The sequence below is a fragment of the Pecten maximus genome, chromosome 3, assembly GCF_902652985.1.
Source record: "Pecten maximus chromosome 3, xPecMax1.1, whole genome shotgun sequence".
Classification (NCBI taxonomy): Eukaryota; Metazoa; Mollusca; class Bivalvia; order Pectinida; family Pectinidae; genus Pecten; species Pecten maximus.
In genome coordinates, this window is record NC_047017.1 from 9377747 (window position 1) to 9396020 (window position 18274).

At 40.5% G+C, this 18274-nt stretch overlaps 1 protein-coding gene across 1 annotated transcript in view; it reads right to left on the minus strand.

Moving 5' to 3' along the window:
• LOC117323123 (dynein heavy chain 6, axonemal-like) overlaps positions 1–18274 on the minus strand; it is a 134358-nt gene that overhangs the window by 63400 nt on the left and 52684 nt on the right. The window contains 5 exon segments of the mRNA XM_033878151.1: positions 1273–1550; positions 1987–2193; positions 2488–2757; positions 4397–4644; positions 14892–15084. Of these exon segments, the coding sequence (XP_033734042.1) occupies positions 1273–1550; positions 1987–2193; positions 2488–2757; positions 4397–4644; positions 14892–15084 (1196 nt within the window).

Sequence of the window (18274 nt, forward strand, 5' to 3'; positions counted from 1 at the left end):
GGGACAATATACCCCAGTCCAATGGGACAATATACCCCAGTCCAATGGGACAATATACCCCAATCTAATGGGACAATATACCCCAGTCCAATGAGACAATATACCCCAATCTAATGGAACAATATACCCCATTCCAATGGGACAATATACCCCAGTCCAATGGGACAATATACCCCAGTCTAATGGAACAATATACCCCAGTCCAATGGGACAATATACCCCGATCTAATGGACAATATACCCCAGTCTAATGGAACAATATACCCCAGTCCAATGGGACAATTTACCTCCGGTCTAATGGGACAATATACCCCAGTCCAATGAGACAATATACCCCGATCTAATGGAACAATATACCCCAGTCCAATGAGACAATATACCCCGATCTAATGGAACAATATACCCCAGTCCAATGGGACAATATACCCCAGTCCAATGGGACAATATACCCCAGTCTAATGGAACAATATACCCCAGTCCAATGGGACAATATACCCCAGTCTAATGTGTCAATATACCCCGATCTAATGGACAATATACCCCAGTCTAATGGAACAATATACCCCAGTCCAATGGGACAATATACCCCAGTCCAATGGGACAATATACCCCAATCTAATGGACAATATACCCCAGTCTAATGGAACAATATACCCCAGTCCAAAGGGACAATATACCCCAGTCCAATGGGACAATATACCCCGGTCCAAAGGGACAATATACCCCAGTCCAAAGGGACAATATACCCCAGTCTAATGGGACAATATACCCCAGTCCAATGGGACAATATACCCCAGTCCAATGGGACAATATACCCAGTCCATTGGGACAATATACCCCAGTCCAATGGGACAATACACCCCAGTCCAATGGGACAATATACCTCAGTCCAATGTTAAATGATATTCTCTTCAAATCAAATCAATAAGCGAACCTACATGTCATGATGATTAGAGTTTGCATGCAGGCATTGATAAGATCGCTTCAAAATCGAGAAAGAAGATCAGACAGGATTCAATATAAAAGATACAAAAGGTGATATGTTATCATTGAATCAAATGTTGTAACTTATATCACAATTATGAAGCTTTCAGGATTTCAATGATATCCATCGAGCTAAGAGATCCCTGGACAAACAGAAGCTTCTGACAAATACCGTACTGTCATGCTTCTGCCAAAACTTGACAAGCATCCAAAAATGTTAAATATCAAACTAAGAAAGTAATGCCTATCAATCATGGTAAATGAGTGTCACTTGACATCCCTTCATACCTTCCAGACAAGTTTGTTGGTATCAAAGAAGCCACCCAGTTCTAAGAACTGCCTGAGAAGTTCCAGTGGAGGCTGAGCCCCATAGTCCTCTGGGGCGGGCATATTGAGGTCGTCTACAAACACGATGACTTTCCTCCCTTTAGGAGCCCCGAGGGTGTCCTTGCCCTTTTTGATGAGTTTATGGATGATGTGGGCCTGGAATCGTGCTGCTGTCGTCTGGGCACTGAACTGGATCATGGAACTGATTATTCCAGTCACTGGCTTAATCTTCGTAGAACCTTAAATGAAAAAAATCAAATAGTTATCCAAAAAAGCCCAACAGGTCATTGTATACCCAGATCTACACAACATCGCTACCAGTACTTAAGTCAATAGATTTGGAGGAATATATTTCAGAAACATTTCTGAGATATGTGAACTGGAAATCTTCATTGTATTCATTTCCATCAACATAAAACCATGAGTTATAGCTACTATCATATCAGTCAATAAAAGCAAATGGAAGCCATTTTTAATTTCTAATTTTTTTATCAAATTTCTACCACAGAACAGAAGCAATGCTCTTATCAGGATATACAAAAAAATAATCAATGTTAAGCTAAACGGTATAACACTGGAACCCATCTGAAATCTTGGTGAGTTTTGATTGGTTCCATCAAATCATGCGAAACCTGATAACATAGCTCAGATTAACAGTACAATAAGATATCCTACCAAGAAGGAAGTCAAGGTTCTTGTTGGAATCTTCCTCCTGTCCAAACCGGGTGATGTTGCTGATGTTCTCCAGGAGGGACGAGTGTTTGTCGGAGTAACAGAACACATTTCCTAGTACAGTTCCGTTCTTGATCTCCGCCCCGCCATCTCTCTTCAGACGGCCGAGCATGTAGTTGATCAGAGCTGACTTACCAACACCAGAGTCACCTGTTTATAATTTAACAGAATAAAATATTATTTTAAACAATCGTGTGTTTAAAAATAAAGGCCCATAACTCTGTAAATATGTGTACCAATTTCATTATCCGAGTATATATAGTGCTCACTTTAGACAGTTACACATTGTATCATTTACAACCAAATCGACTACAAATTCTAAGGAATCAACATCATATAAACTTCTGATGATAACTTCTAGATTCTGCTCTTTGATTGTTCCTTGCTTTCACCACTATATGATTTTTTAACAAGTATCACCTGAATTTTGAGACACATAAATACCTGTGAGGAGAACTGGGTGTTTGTTGGTGACGAGTAGACTCGACAAGAATGAGAATCGTACGATGTCCACTGTTGGAGTGATGTCAGTTTCCTCACGCTTTTTCTTGTGTTCGGACACGATTCCCATAGTCTCTCCGATGGTAATAACGGCACTTTTCTCTATGAGTGATCGGGTGTTTGGGACCAGCACGTCCCACAGGACAAAGTTACCGGACTCCATGTCAATGAAGTAGCTGTATACACTCCTGTTACCCGTTGGGAGCCTCACCCCTAAACATGTAGAAAATAGTACACTATAATTACTCCAATTACCTCGGGGAGCCTCACACCTAAACATGTAAAAAAATAGTATACTATGATTACTCCAATTACCCCGGGGAGCCTCACACCTAAACATGTAAAAAATAGTATACTATGATTACTCCAATTACCTCGGGGAGCCTCACCCCTAAACATGTAAAAAATAGTATACTATGATTACTCCAATTACCTCGGGGAGCCTCACCCCTAAACATGTAAAAAATAGTACACTATGATTACTCCAATTACCTCGGGGAGCCTCACCCCTAAACATGTAAAAAACAGTACACTATGATTACTCCAATTACCTCGGGGAGCCTCACCCCTAAACATGTAAAAAATAGTACACTATAATTACTCCAATTATCTTAGGGAGCCTCACACCTAAACATATAAAAAATAGTATACTATGATTACTCCAATTACCTCGGGGAGCCTCACACCTAAACATGTAAAAAATAGTATACTATGATTACTCCAATTATCTTAGGGAGCCTCACACCTAAACATATAAAAAATAGTACACTATGATTACTCCAATTACCTCGGGGAGCCTCACCCCTAAAGATGTAAAAAATAGTATACTATAATTACTCCAATTACCTTGGGGAGCCTCACCCCTAAAGATGTAAAAAATAGTATACTACAATTACTCCAATTACCTCGGGGAGCCTCACCCCTAAACATGTAAAAAATAGTACACTATAATTACTCCAATTATCTTAGGGAGCCTCACACCTAAACATATAAAAAATAGTACACTATGATTACTCCAATTACCTCGGGGAGCCTCACCCCTAAACATGTAAAAAATAGTACACTATAATTACTCCAATTATCTTAGGGAGCCTCACACCTAAACATATAAAAAATAGTATACTATGATTACTCCAATTACCTCGGGGAGCCTCACACCTAAACATGTAAAAAATAGTACACTATAATTACTCCAATTATCTTAGGGAGCCTCACACCTAAACATATAAAAAATAGTACACTATGATTACTCCAATTACCTCGGGGAGCCTCACCCCTAAAGATGTAAAAAATAGTATACTATAATTACTCCAATTACCTTGGGGAGCCTCACCCCTAAACATGTAAAAAATAGTGCACTATAATTACTCTAATTACCTCGGGGAGCCTCACCCCAAGACATGTGAAAACAATAGTACACTATAATTACTCCAATTACCTTGGGGAGCCTCACACCTACAGATGTAAAAAATAGTACACTATAATTACTCCAATTCCCCGAGGGAATCTCACTACCACAGAAAAAACTTACATCTATATCATTGAAATTAAAAATTTTGATAAAACAGGATCTTTCCCTCCATGAAGAGTATTTAATTGATTCTAAGATTTTCGGCCTAAAAAGATTTTAACCTTTTATCTGATTTGACCCCTTCGACTTAAGGTTCAAACCTGTGTCATTTCTCTATATAAAGGAGGAGGGGGGATGTGGTAGGTGTCTCTGGTTAAGTAACTGGTAACAAGCAGAATAACAGATGGAGTGAGTGAGATACTGGATAGAAAGCCTTTGTACCCATGAGTTTGTAATCTGTAAAAATATATGTTACTACATCCCCCAGCTGTTTTGACCTACCTAAAGGTGGTTCAATGTCAAACAAGTCATGCATGAAGCCATCAAACTCATTACAAATGTTGATGCCTCTTTCGCCTTTGTCTTTGTCTGATGTTCGACGGCTGAGGCTGTCATCATCATCAACATCTTCCTGTCGTTTGAAATTCCCACCAATACTCCAGGTGTAGGCAAAAGCGAACATTTTCCCGAGAATGTTTAACAGTTGTAACGGATTCTTCTGTAGATAAGTCTCCTTTATGGGCTGGGAACTGTACAGAACAAAAACGTCTATGATTACAACACAAGACAAAGTTTTATCAATTTCAAAGTTAACAAGTACTAATTGTAATGGGAAACCATTACAGAAGTCCCCCAAACACCCCCACAGTCATACCATTATGTTCGGCATCCCTCAATATCCCTATATACCAAATTTCATTGAAATCAAATGTCTAAATTTCAACCAGTCAGAAGCCTGCATTTCGTTACCAGTCCAACCGATGTTTTCGAAAGTTGTACCATTGTGTTCGGCATACCTCAATACCCATTTGTACCAATTTTCCCAGCAATCAAACAATATCGAAATTCTGACCAATCAGAAGCCTCGATTTCGTTTCCATGACAACAAAGTTTTTCGAAAGGCGTACCATTGTGTTCGACTTCTGATGAGGGAACATACCATAGTGATGGTAACAAGTTTCTGATTCATAAGTTACATGGACATACCAAAACATTCAAATTTTCCTATACATGGATTATTTCAACACAAAAAAAATCAATCCAATAATGTCCTTATTTTGAAACAAGAGCACTGAAAATTATGAGACCAAAAGAACATCAAAAACATATAAAACTGCTCTTGTTTGTCGGTAATGGAGACGTTTACGTGACCAAGAGAACATAAAAAACATATAAAACTGCTCTTTTTTGTTGGTATGTTATGTTACCAAGGAAACATAAAAAACTGTTCTTGTCTGTTTGTAATGGAGATAATTACATGACCAAGGGAACATAAAAAACATATAAAACGATATAACAAACCACAGCTACTGTCACTCCATACTACCACACAGTTCTACGACACACCAGGTACTCACTCTCCCCCAAATGTTGATTGTCTGACGGTCCTGTCACTAAACCGTGTTATAAATGTTGATTGTCTGACGGTCCTGTCACTAAACCGTGTTATAAATGTTGATTGTCTGACGGTCCAGTCACTAAACCGTGTTACTAATATTACAAGGGTGTACCTTTCAGACCATTCACTAGCCAGAGAATTTATTTTTTTCCTGGATTGGTTTCATGCAGTAGCCAATCACACAATGTGCAGCCAACCCCTAGCTTGTGTAGCCACATGTGTAGTCACCTGTGTAGCCACTTTTGTAGCCAATCCCAAACATGCAATGCCACATTTATTTTTTTCGGCAAACACTAACAGTTCATTCAAATATCTGAAGAACACATTTTATGTTGGACTTAGAATTACATGATGGACAGATGGATGACAGGATGGATAAAGGGATTGATGGATGACAGGATGGATAAAGGGATTGATGGATGACAGGATGGATAAAGGGATTGATGGATGACAGGATGGATAAAGGGATTGATGGATGACAGGATGGATAAAGGGATTGATGGATGACAGGATGGATAAAGGGATTGATGGATGACAGGATGGATAAAGGGATTGATGGATGACAGGATGGATAAAGGGATTGATGGATGACAGGATGGATAAAGGGATTGATGGATGACAGGATGGATAAACGGATTGATGGATGACTGGAGGGATAAAGAGACAGATGGATGACTGGATGGATAAAGAGACAGATGGATGACTGGAGAGATAAAGGGACAGATGGATGGATAAACGGATTGATGGATGACTGGAGGGATAAAGGGACAGATGGATGACTGGAGGGATAAAGAGACAGATGGATGACTGGATGGATAAAGAGACAGATGGATGACTGGAGGGATAAAGAGACAGATGGATGACTGGATGGATAAAGAGACAGATGGATGACTGGAGAGATAAAGGGACAGATGGATGGATAAACGGATTGATGGATGACTGGAGGGATAAAGGGACAGATGGATGACTGGAGGGATAAAGAGACAGATGGATGACTGGATGGATAAAGAGACAGATGGATGACTGGAGGGATAAAGAGACAGATGGATGACTGGAGAGATAAAGGGACAGATGGATGACTGGAGAGATAAAGGGACAGATGGATGACTGGAGGGGTAAAGAGACAGATGGATGACTGGAGGGATAAAGAGACAGATGGATGACTGGAGAGATAAAGGGACAGATGGATGACTGGAGGGATAAAGAGACAGATGGATGACTGGAGAGATAAAGGGAGGGATGGATGACTGGAGAGATAAAGGGAGGGATGGATGACTGGAGAGATAAAGGGATAGATGGATGACTGGAGGGATAAAGAGACAGATGGATGACTGGAGAGATAAAGGGACAGATGGATGACTGGAGAGATAAGAGACAGATGGATGACTGGAGGGATAAAGGGAGGGATGGATGACTGGAGGGATAAAGGGAGGGATGGATGACTGGAGGGATAAAGGGAGGGATGGATGACTGGAGAGATAAAGGGAGGGATGGATGACTGGAGAGATAAAGGGAGGGATGGATGACTGGTGAGATAAAGGGACAGATGGATGACTGGAAGGATAAAGGGACAGATGGATGACTGGAGGGATAAAGGGACAGATGGATGACAGGATGGATAAAAAGGTTGATGGATGACTGGAGGGATAAAGAGACAGATGGATGACTGGAGGGATAAAGAGACAGATGGATGACTGGAAGGATAAAGGGACAGATGGATGACTGGAGGGATAAAGGGACAGATGGATGACTGGATGGATAAAAGGGTTGATGGATGACTGGAGGGATAAAGGGACAGATGGATGACTGGATGGATAAAAGGGTTGATGGATGACTGGAGGGATAAAGGGACAGATGGATGACAGGATGGATAAAAGGGTTGATGGATGACTGGAGGGATAAAGAGACAGATGGATGACTGGAAGGATAAAGGGACAGATGGATGACTGGAGGGATAAAAGGGTTGATGGATGACTGGAGGGATAAAGAGACAGATGGTTGACTGGAGGGATAAAGAGACAGATGGATGACTGGAAGGATAAAGGGACAGATGGATGACTGGAGGGATAAAGGGACAGATGGATGACAGGATGGATAAAAGGGTTGATGGATGACTGGAGGGATAAAAGGACAGATGGATGACAGGATGGATAAACGGATTGATGGATGACTGGAGGGATAAAGGGACAGATGGATGACAGGATGGATAAAAGGGACAGATGGATGACTGGAGGGATAAAAGGACAGATGGATGACTGGAGGGATAAACGGATTGATGGATGACTGGAGAGATAAAAGGACAGATGGATGACTGGAGGGATAAAGAGACAGATGGATGACTGGACAGATAAAGGGACAGATGGATGACTGGAGAGATAAAGGGACAGATGGATGACTGGACGGATAAAGGGACAGATGGATGACTGGAGAGATAAAGGGACAGATGGATGACTGGAGGGATAAAGAGACAGATGGATGACTGGACAGATAAAGGGACAGATGGATGACTGGAGGGATAAAGGGACAGATGGATGACTGGGTGATAAAGGGACAGATGGATGACTGGACGGATAAAGGGACAGATGGATGACTGGAGGGATAAAGGGACAGATGGATGACTGGAGGGATAAAGAGACAGATGGATGACTGGAGAGATAAAGAGACAGATGGATGACGGAAGAGATAAAGGGACAGATGGTTGGATAAAGAGACAGATGTATGACTGGAGAGATAAAGAGACAGATGTATGACTGGAGAGATAAAGGGACAGATGGATGACTGGAGAGATAAAGGGACAGATGGATGGATAAAGAGACAGATGTATGACTGGAGAGATAAAGAGACAGATGGATGACTGGAGAGATAAAGAGACAGATGGATGACGGAAGAGATAAAGGGACAGATGGTTGGATAAAGAGACAGATGTATGACTGGAGAGATAAAGAGACAGATGGATGACTGGAGAGATAAAGAGACAGATGTATGACTGGAGGGATAAAGGGACAGATGGATGACTGGATAGATAAAGGGATAGATGGATGACTGGATAGATAAAGGGACAGATGGATGACTGGATAGATAAAGGGACAGATGGATGACTGGAGAGATAAAGGGATAGATGGATGACTGGATAGATAAAGGGACAGATGGATGACTGGAGAGATAAAGGGATAGATGGATGACTGGATAGATAAAGAGACAGATGGATGACTGGAGGGATAAAGGGACAGATGGATGACTGGAGAGATAAAGAGACAGATGGATGACTGGAGAGATAAAGAGACAGATGGATGACTGGAGAGATAAAGGGACAGATGGATGACTGGATAGATAAAGAGACAGATGGATGACTGGAGGGATAAAGGGACAGATGGATGACTGGAGAGATAAAGAGACAGATGGATGACTGGAGAGATAAAGGGACAGATGGATGACTGGAAGGATAAAGGGACAGATGGATGACTGGAGAGATAAAGGGACAGATGGATGACTGGAGGGATAAAGAGACAGATGGATGACTGGAGGGATAAAGGGACAGATGGATGACTGGAGAGATAAAGGGACAGATGGATGACTGGAGAGATAAAGGGACAGATGAATGACTGGACGGATAAAGGGACAGATGGATGACTGGAGGGATAGAGAGACAGATGGATGACTGGTGGGATAAAGGGACAGATGGATGGATGAAGAGACAGATGGATGACTGGACGGATAAAGGGACAGATGGATGACTGGAGAGATGAAGAGACAGATGAATGACTGGACGGATAAAGGGACAGATGGATGACTGGAGGGATAGAGAGACAGATGGATGACTGGTGGGATAAAGGGACAGATGGATGGATAAAGGGACAGATGGATGATTGGAGAGATAAAGGGACAGATGGATGGATAAAGGGACAGATGGATGGATACAGGGATTGATGGATGACTGGAGAGATAAAGAGACAGATGGATGACTGGAGTGATAAAGGGACAGATGGATGACTGGAGAGATAAAGGGACAGATGGATGGATAAAGAGACAGATGTATGACTGGAGAGATAAAGGGACAGATGGATGACTGGAGAGATAAAGAGACAGATGGATGACTGGAGAGATAAAGGGACAGATGGATGACTGGAGGGATAAAGAGACAGATGGATGACTGGAGAGATAAAGGGACAGATGGATGACTGGAGGGATAAAGGGACAGATGGATTAATGGAGAGATAAATAGACAGATGGATGACTGGAGAGATAAAGGGACAGATGGATGACTGGAGGGATAAAGAGACAGATGGATGACTGGAGAGATAAAGGGACAGATGGATGACTGGAGGGATAAAGAGACAGATGGATGACTGGAGAGATAAAGGGACAGATGGATGACTGGACAGATAAAGGGACAGATGGATGACTGGAGGGATAAAGGGACAGATGGATGACTGGAGGGATAAAGGGACAGATGGATGACTGGAGGGATAAAGGGACAGATGGATTAATGGAGAGATAAATAGACAGATGGATGACTGGAGAGATAAAGGGACAGATGGATGACTGGAGGGATAAAGAGACAGATGGATGACTGGAGAGATAAAGGGACAGATGGATGACTGGAGGGATAAAGAGACAGATGGATGACTGGACAGATAAAGGGACAGATGGATGACTGGACAGATAAAGGGACAGATGGATGACTGGAGGGATAAAGGGACAGATGGATGACTGGAGAGATAAAGGGACAGATGGATGACTGGAGAGATAAAGGGACAGATGGATGACTGGAGGGATAAAGGGACAGATGGATGACTGGACAGATAAAGGGACAGATGGATGACTGGACAGATAAAGGGACAGATGGATGACTGGAGAGGTAAAGGGACCGATGGATGACTGGAGAGATAAAGAGACAGATGGATGACTGGAGAGATAAAGGGACAGATGGATGACTGGAGGGATAAAGAGACAGATGGATGACTGGAGAGATAAAGGGACAGATGGATGACTGGAGGGATAAAGGGACAGATGGATTAATGGAGAGATAAATAGACAGATGGATGACTGGAGAGATAAAGGGACAGATGGATGACTGGAGGGATAAAGAGACAGATGGATGACTGGAGAGATAAAGGGACAGATGGATGACTGGAGGGATAAAGAGACAGATGGATGACTGGACAGATAAAGGGACAGATGGATGACTGGACAGATAAAGGGACAGATGGATGACTGGAGGGATAAAGGGACAGATGGATGACTGGAGGGATAAAGGGACAGATGGATGACTGGAGGGATAAAGGGACAGATGGATTAATGGAGAGATAAATAGACAGATGGATGACTGGAGAGATAAAGGGACAGATGGATGACTGGAGGGATAAAGAGACAGATGGATGACTGGAGAGATAAAGGGACAGATGGATGACTGGAGGGATAAAGAGACAGATGGATGACTGGAGAGATAAAGGGACAGATGGATGACTGGAGAGATAAAGGGACAGATGGATGACTGGAGGGATAAAGGGACAGATGGATGACTGGAGAGATAAAGGGACAGATGGATGACTGGAGAGATAAAGGGACAGATGGATGACTGGAGGGATAAAGGGACAGATGGATGACTGGACAGATAAAGGGACAGATGGATGACTGGACAGATAAAGGGACAGATGGATGACTGGAGAGGTAAAGGGACCGATGGATGACTGGAGAGATAAAGAGACAGATGGATGACTGGAGGGATAAAGGGATAGATGGATGGATAAAAGGGACAGATGGATGACTGGAGAGAAAAAGGGACAGATGGATGACTGGAGGGATAAAGGGACAGATGGATGACTGGACGGATAAAGAGACAGATGGATGACTGGATGGATAAAGAGACAGATGGATGACTGGAAGGATAAAGAGACAGATGGATGACTGGAAGGATAAAGAGACAGATGGATGACTGGACAGATCAAGGGACAGATGGATGACTGGATGGATAAAGAGACAGATGGATGACTGGAGAGATAAAGAGACAGATGGATGACTGGAGGGATAAAGGGACAGATGGATGACTGGAGAGATAAAGGGACAGATGGATGACTGGAGAGATAAAGGGACAGATGAATGACTGGAGAGATAAAGAGACAGATGGATGACTGCAGGGATAAAGAGACAGATGGATGACTGGAGGGATAGAGAGACAGATGGATGACTGGAAGGATAAAGAGACAGATGGATGACTGGAGAGATAAAGGGACAGATGGATGGCTGGAGAGATAAAGGGACAGATGGATGACTGGAGAGATAAAGGGACAGATGGATGACTGGAGGGATAAAGGGACAGATGGATGACTGGAGAGATAAAGAGACAGATGGATGACTGGAAGGATAAAGAGACAGATGGATGACTGGACAGATCAAGGGACAGATGGATGACTGGAGAGATAAAGAGACAGATGGATGACTGGAGGGATAAAGGGACAGATGGATGACTGGAGAGATAAAGAGACAGATGGATGACTGGAGAGATAAAGGGACAGATGGATGACTGGAGGGATAAAGGGACAGATGTATGACTGGAGGGATAAAGGGACAGATGGATGACTGGAGGGATAAAGGGACAGATGGATGACTGGAGGGATAAAGGGACAGATGGATGACTGGAGGGATAAAGGGACAGATGGATGACTGGAGGGATAAAGGGACAGATGGATGACTGGAGAGATAAAGGGACAGATGGATGACTGGAGAGATAAAGGGACAGATGGATGACTGGAGGGATAAAGGGACAGATGGATGACTGGAGGGATAAAAGGACAGATGGATGACTGGAGGGATAAAGGGACAGATGGATGACTGGAGGGATAAAAGGACAGATGGATGACTGGAGGGATAAAGGGACAGATGGATGACTGGAGAGATAAAGGGACAGATGGATGACTGGAGAGATAAAGGGACAGATGGATGACTGGAGGGATAAAGGGACAGATGGATGACTGGAGGGATAAAAGGACAGATGGATGACTGGAGGGATAAAGGGACAGATGGATGACTGGAGGGATAAAGGGACAGATGGATGACTGGAGGGATAAAAGGACAGATGGATGACTGGAGGGATAAAGGGACAGATGGATGACTGGAGAGATAAAGGGACAGATGGATGACTGGAGAGATAAAGGGACAGATGGATGACTGGAGGGATAAAAGGACAGATGGATGACTGGAGAGATAATGGACAAATACTTTCAGCATTCTTCACCATGGTATGAACTCATTGAACCTGAAAATTTAAATAAACTAACAGCACTGCATGCTTTCACACATCTACGATTTGGGTAAAATTCTAAATAGAATCATTAACTGATGGTCCATCACACACAGGTTGTGTCTTTCACAGGATACCAATTGGCCAGTCTCTATACAAATCTAAAAACACAGACAGCCATCTATATTAATAGTTCCTTTCCAGAGTCTGGTCCCTTCACAGAGCTACATAACAAACACAGGCTCTCAATATATAGATATTTACAATTCCTTACCAGAGATACCTGAGCCTGATTCCTAGACAAAGCTACGTAACAAACACAGGCTGTCAATGTGTCGAGTTTTACAGTTCCTTACCAGAGGTACCCGTGCCTAGACAAAGCTACGTAACAAAAGTCATTCAATCCATAACAGCCATTCAGTGTATGCTACATTCCCGCTATTTAAAGCAATGTGCTGTTCCACGCGTACTTACCAGTCCTCAGAATCGGAAGAGGAGGAGGAGGAGCTAGGGAACAAAAGTCAACGAAGGTCAAAAAAGGTCAACAGAGCTACGATATATTTTTCCTCCGCTACCATGATACATTCAGTTTGAGACACAAAGCTCAGATAAATCAATTTTATACTACAACATGTTTTTTATATTCAGCATATAAGCAGCAAGGAAAGTATATATTTTTCTGTTTCGTATATTGCCCCAGTTTGAGTTCAGTCTCTCGGTAACGATTGTATTAGGAAGTAACACATTTCCTACATATATATTATTTTGATTTCCTAATTCCATCGATACTTCAGATTAAAATGATCAAAAAGGACTTTTTGTTACCCAGCCAGAAGAACATTAGATGTAGGGTTGAAGAATGAGGAGCCAGCATAACCCAAGTGGCAGTCATGATAGCATGAATGCAATTATCTTTTCATGTTGAGCAATCGTGTACATGACTGTAAGGGGGAGATCTTAATTTATCCATGTAATGATTAAGGTACAAAGCTACAGAAATATTACTGTCTTCTTATGAGCTATAGATATGTCTTATGAGCTATAGATATGTCTTATGAGCTATATATATGTCTTATGAGCTATAGATATGTCTTATGAGCTATAGAAATGTCTTATGAGCTATAGACATGTCTTATGAGCTAAAGACATGTCTTATGAGCTATAGATATGGCTTATGAGCTATAGACATGCCTTATGAGCTATAGACATGTCCTATGAGCTATAGATATGTCTTATGAGCTATAGATATGTCCTATGAGCTATAGATATGTCTTATGAGCTATAGAAATGTCTTATGAGCTATAGACATGTCTTATGAGCTATAGACATGTCTTATGAGCTATAGACATGTCTTATGAGCTATAGATATGTCTTATGAGCTATAGACATGTCTTATGAGCTATAGATATGGCTTATGAGCTATAGACATGTCTTATGAGCTATAGATATGTCTTATGAGCTATAGATATGTCTTATGAGCTATAGACATGTCTTATGAGCTATAGACATGTCTTATGAGCTATAGATATGTCTTATGAGCTATAGACATGTCTTATGAGCTATAGACATGCCTTATGAGCTATAGATATGTCCTATGAGCTATAGATATGTCTTATGAGCTATAGATATGTCTTATGAGCTATAGATATGTCTTATGAGCTATAGACATGTCTTATGAGCTATAGATATGTCTTATAAGCTATAGATATGTCTTATGAGCAATAGATATGTCTTATGAGCTATAGATATGTCTTATGAGCTATAGATATGTCTTATGAGCTATAAACATGTCTTATGAGCTATAGATATGTCTTATGAGCTATAGATATTTCTTATGAGCTATAGATATGTCTTATGAGCTATAGATATGTACTGATGGGTACTGCTGCTGTACACTCAAATTTTACACATGGGCCAAGTCAGATTCAAATATCTATAGAATATCTATAGAATATCTATATAATGAAGTACAGTATAACCTGTCTAAACCAGAACTTGTAGATAACAGAAATCTGTATGAATTATAGATTCAAATTGTTCTGATGGTGTGATTTATAAACAGATCCTGTGTTATCTAAAATCCGATTTTAGCACCAGTGGAGTTTGATTTAGACAGGTTTCACTGTATATAAGAGAACCTTGAGCTCTTTGTGGACTGTGTCTCCGATATTGTGTCCATGTCCTCCTTGATCTTGGTCTGGAAAGCCCGACTCTTGCGCTTTTTGCTGCGACCGGTACGGGATGTACGAGATCCGGTACGGGATGAACTGTGACTGGAAGCCTGACTCTCTGACCGTTCTGATACTTCAGTGTGACCGCCATCATCTTTATCTGTTTATGAAAATATTACCATGGAAACCATTGATTAAAAAGTCATGTGATCATCATCAGAGCTGATGGAAACAATCATCTGGCCCCTGTTTCATTAATTAAACAAAATCACTCAACTTAATAATTTTGATAGGAAAACATTATTGGATCTGATGAATAATCCTAGTGTAAGAACATTCTATTGTTAATCCATTCCTATGGAAAGATTTCAAAAGTCTGGGCCAGGTTATGTCACCTGTAATAGGGGACTAATGATTCTCATGATAGCAATGTCAGGCAGTACAAAACTACAGCTATGAGCCAGTGATTATTTATTAAATTGATTATAACATTAAAAATATCTGATGTGTTTATTTCTCAACTGCAGTTGCATAGGTTTTATTCAATGTAGCATAATCTTTATCTAACAACAACAACATGCCTGAAATTTAGAACAAAATTTTGAATTACATTCCAATCAATCAATACATTCCCATCTCTATGACAGGCTTCAATAAACATCTCTTTTTTTATGGTCTTTTAGAACTGATTAGTTTGATTCAGAAATTGATCATTATACATTTGTAGTTAGAAATAGTAAACATTCTGGTTTTATCAAAACATAAATGCTGAATATGTAATAACACTAAAACAATAGATTACTTACACCTGAAATATAAACATCAACAAAGTCCTTCCATGGGTATTAAAGAAAAGGGGACATAACTCTTGTTATTATGTGAAAGAGATATGTGTCTGTGACAATGTCTAGGACAGATGATTATATAACAGAGTGATAGCCAGATAGAGACAAAGTAATTTCAGTAAAACAGTATTCCTCCCATAGATGACGAAGTAATTCCAGTAAAACAGTATTCCTCCCATAACACCTACTTAATCTGTGTATTGTATGGGGGTGACCCTTATGACCTCACCACAGTCATAATCATTCCAGGTCAATTATTGTTAAGTCAAAAAGTCCCTTCCATGATCAGAAAAAAAATCTGTGGCTTTTAAATTCATAAAGTTCTGGCCATTTCCTTTCACAACCTTCGTATTCAAAGTCACTGGCCAAACAGACTTCTCCATTCCCCAGAATTTGTGTCATTTAACAGATGTGACCCAAAGGACTTTGATTATTAGCAAAAGTAATTTTTTTCAAACATTTTAAGACTCTGTGTCAGAAAGACATTGTCATATAAGATACTTTAATTCATGGCCTTTTGATACTTAAAAAGATATTTTAAGATCTTTTTATTTACTTTTCAACCCTGAGAGTAGGCCCAGGTCTAGGTCATTTTTATCAGACTTTGCCAGACTTCATTCAAAGAATTTCCAACCAAAATAATCTCTAAAGAACCTTAAAGAGGGATATTTAAAGGGAACTATGACTGGATGATGAAGATATCTATTACAACACTTAATACCATACAGGTGAGCTACATAAAGATGAAAGAAATTGAAAAATGGTGAAAAAAAATATACAGATGTTTTTTACAACATTTAGTTAGATGCAGCAAGTATTTTTAGCCCTTAAAACTTGACAACAATTGTTATAATTGATACTGTGTGAAATTCACAGGCATTCTACCATTTCTTGAAGAAAAGATAATTTTGTTGATGTGACTCCATTATAATGTCACTGCAGTGTTCAAAACTAGTGTGATGGATAGACAGATGGATGGATGGACAGACAGATGGACAGACAGGTGGACAGACAGACAGATAGACGGACAGACATATGTAGTTGTGATGGTCAACAAAAATCTAACTGCTGACCAATGAAACATTCAATCCTACAGTGTCAATTATACAAACTAAGGTTTAATGATAGTCAAACAACCTACAGATCACTCTTAACAATCTCGTGATCAACCTACAGATCACTCTTAACAAACACGTGAACAACCTACAGATCACTCTTATCAAACACGTGAACAACCTACAGATCACTATTAACACACATGTGAACAACCTACAGATCACTTAACAAACACGTGAACAACCGACAGATCACTCCTAACAAACACGTGAACAACCTACAGATCACTTAACAAACATGTGAACAACCTACAGATCACTTAACAAACACATGAACAACCTACAGATCACTTAACAAACATGTGAACAACCTACAGATCACTCTTAACAAACACGTGATCAACCTACAGATCACTTAACAAACACGTGAACAACCTACAGATCACTTAACAAACATGTGAACAACCTACAGATCACTTAACAAACATGTGAACAACCTACAGATCACTTAACAAACACGTGAACAACTTACAGATCACTTAACAAACCATGAACAACCTACAGATCACTTAACAAACATGTGAACAACCTACAGATCACTTAACAAACACGTGAACAACCTACAGATCACTCTTAACAAACACGTGAACAACCTACAGATCACTCTTAACAAACATGTGAACAACCTACAGATCACTTAACAAACACGTGAACAACCTACAGATCACTTAACAAACACGTGAACAACCTACAGATCACTCTTAACAAACACGTGAACAACCTACAGATCACTCTTAACAAACACATGAACAACCTACAGATCACTCTTAACAATCTTGTGAACAACCTACAGATCACTTAACAACCACGTGAACAACCTACAGATCACTTAACAAACACGTGAACAACCTACAGATCACTTAACAAACATGTGAACAACCTACAGATCACTATTAACAAACACGTGAACAACCTACAGATCACTTAACAAACACTTGAACAACCTACAGATCACTTAACAAACACATGAACAACCTACAGATCACTTAACAAACACATGAACAACCTACAGATCACTTAACAAACATGTGAACAACCTACAGATCACTCTTAACAAACACGTGAACAACCTACAGATCACTTAATACGTGAACAACCTACAGATCACTCCTAACAAACACGTGAACTACCTACAGATCACTCCTAACAAACACGTGAACAACCTACAGATCACTTAACAAACACGTGAACAACCTACAGATCACTTAACAAACACGTGAACAACCTACAGATCACTCCTAACAAACACGTGAACCTACGTATCTCTACTGTCCTACTCCAGATACCTTTCTCCTTTTTTTGTTGTTTGTTACGTCCATAAAAAATGTCACCTATTTTTCGCCGCACTAACAAACAGTGACAGTAAAATAGCATTGATATTATGAAATTT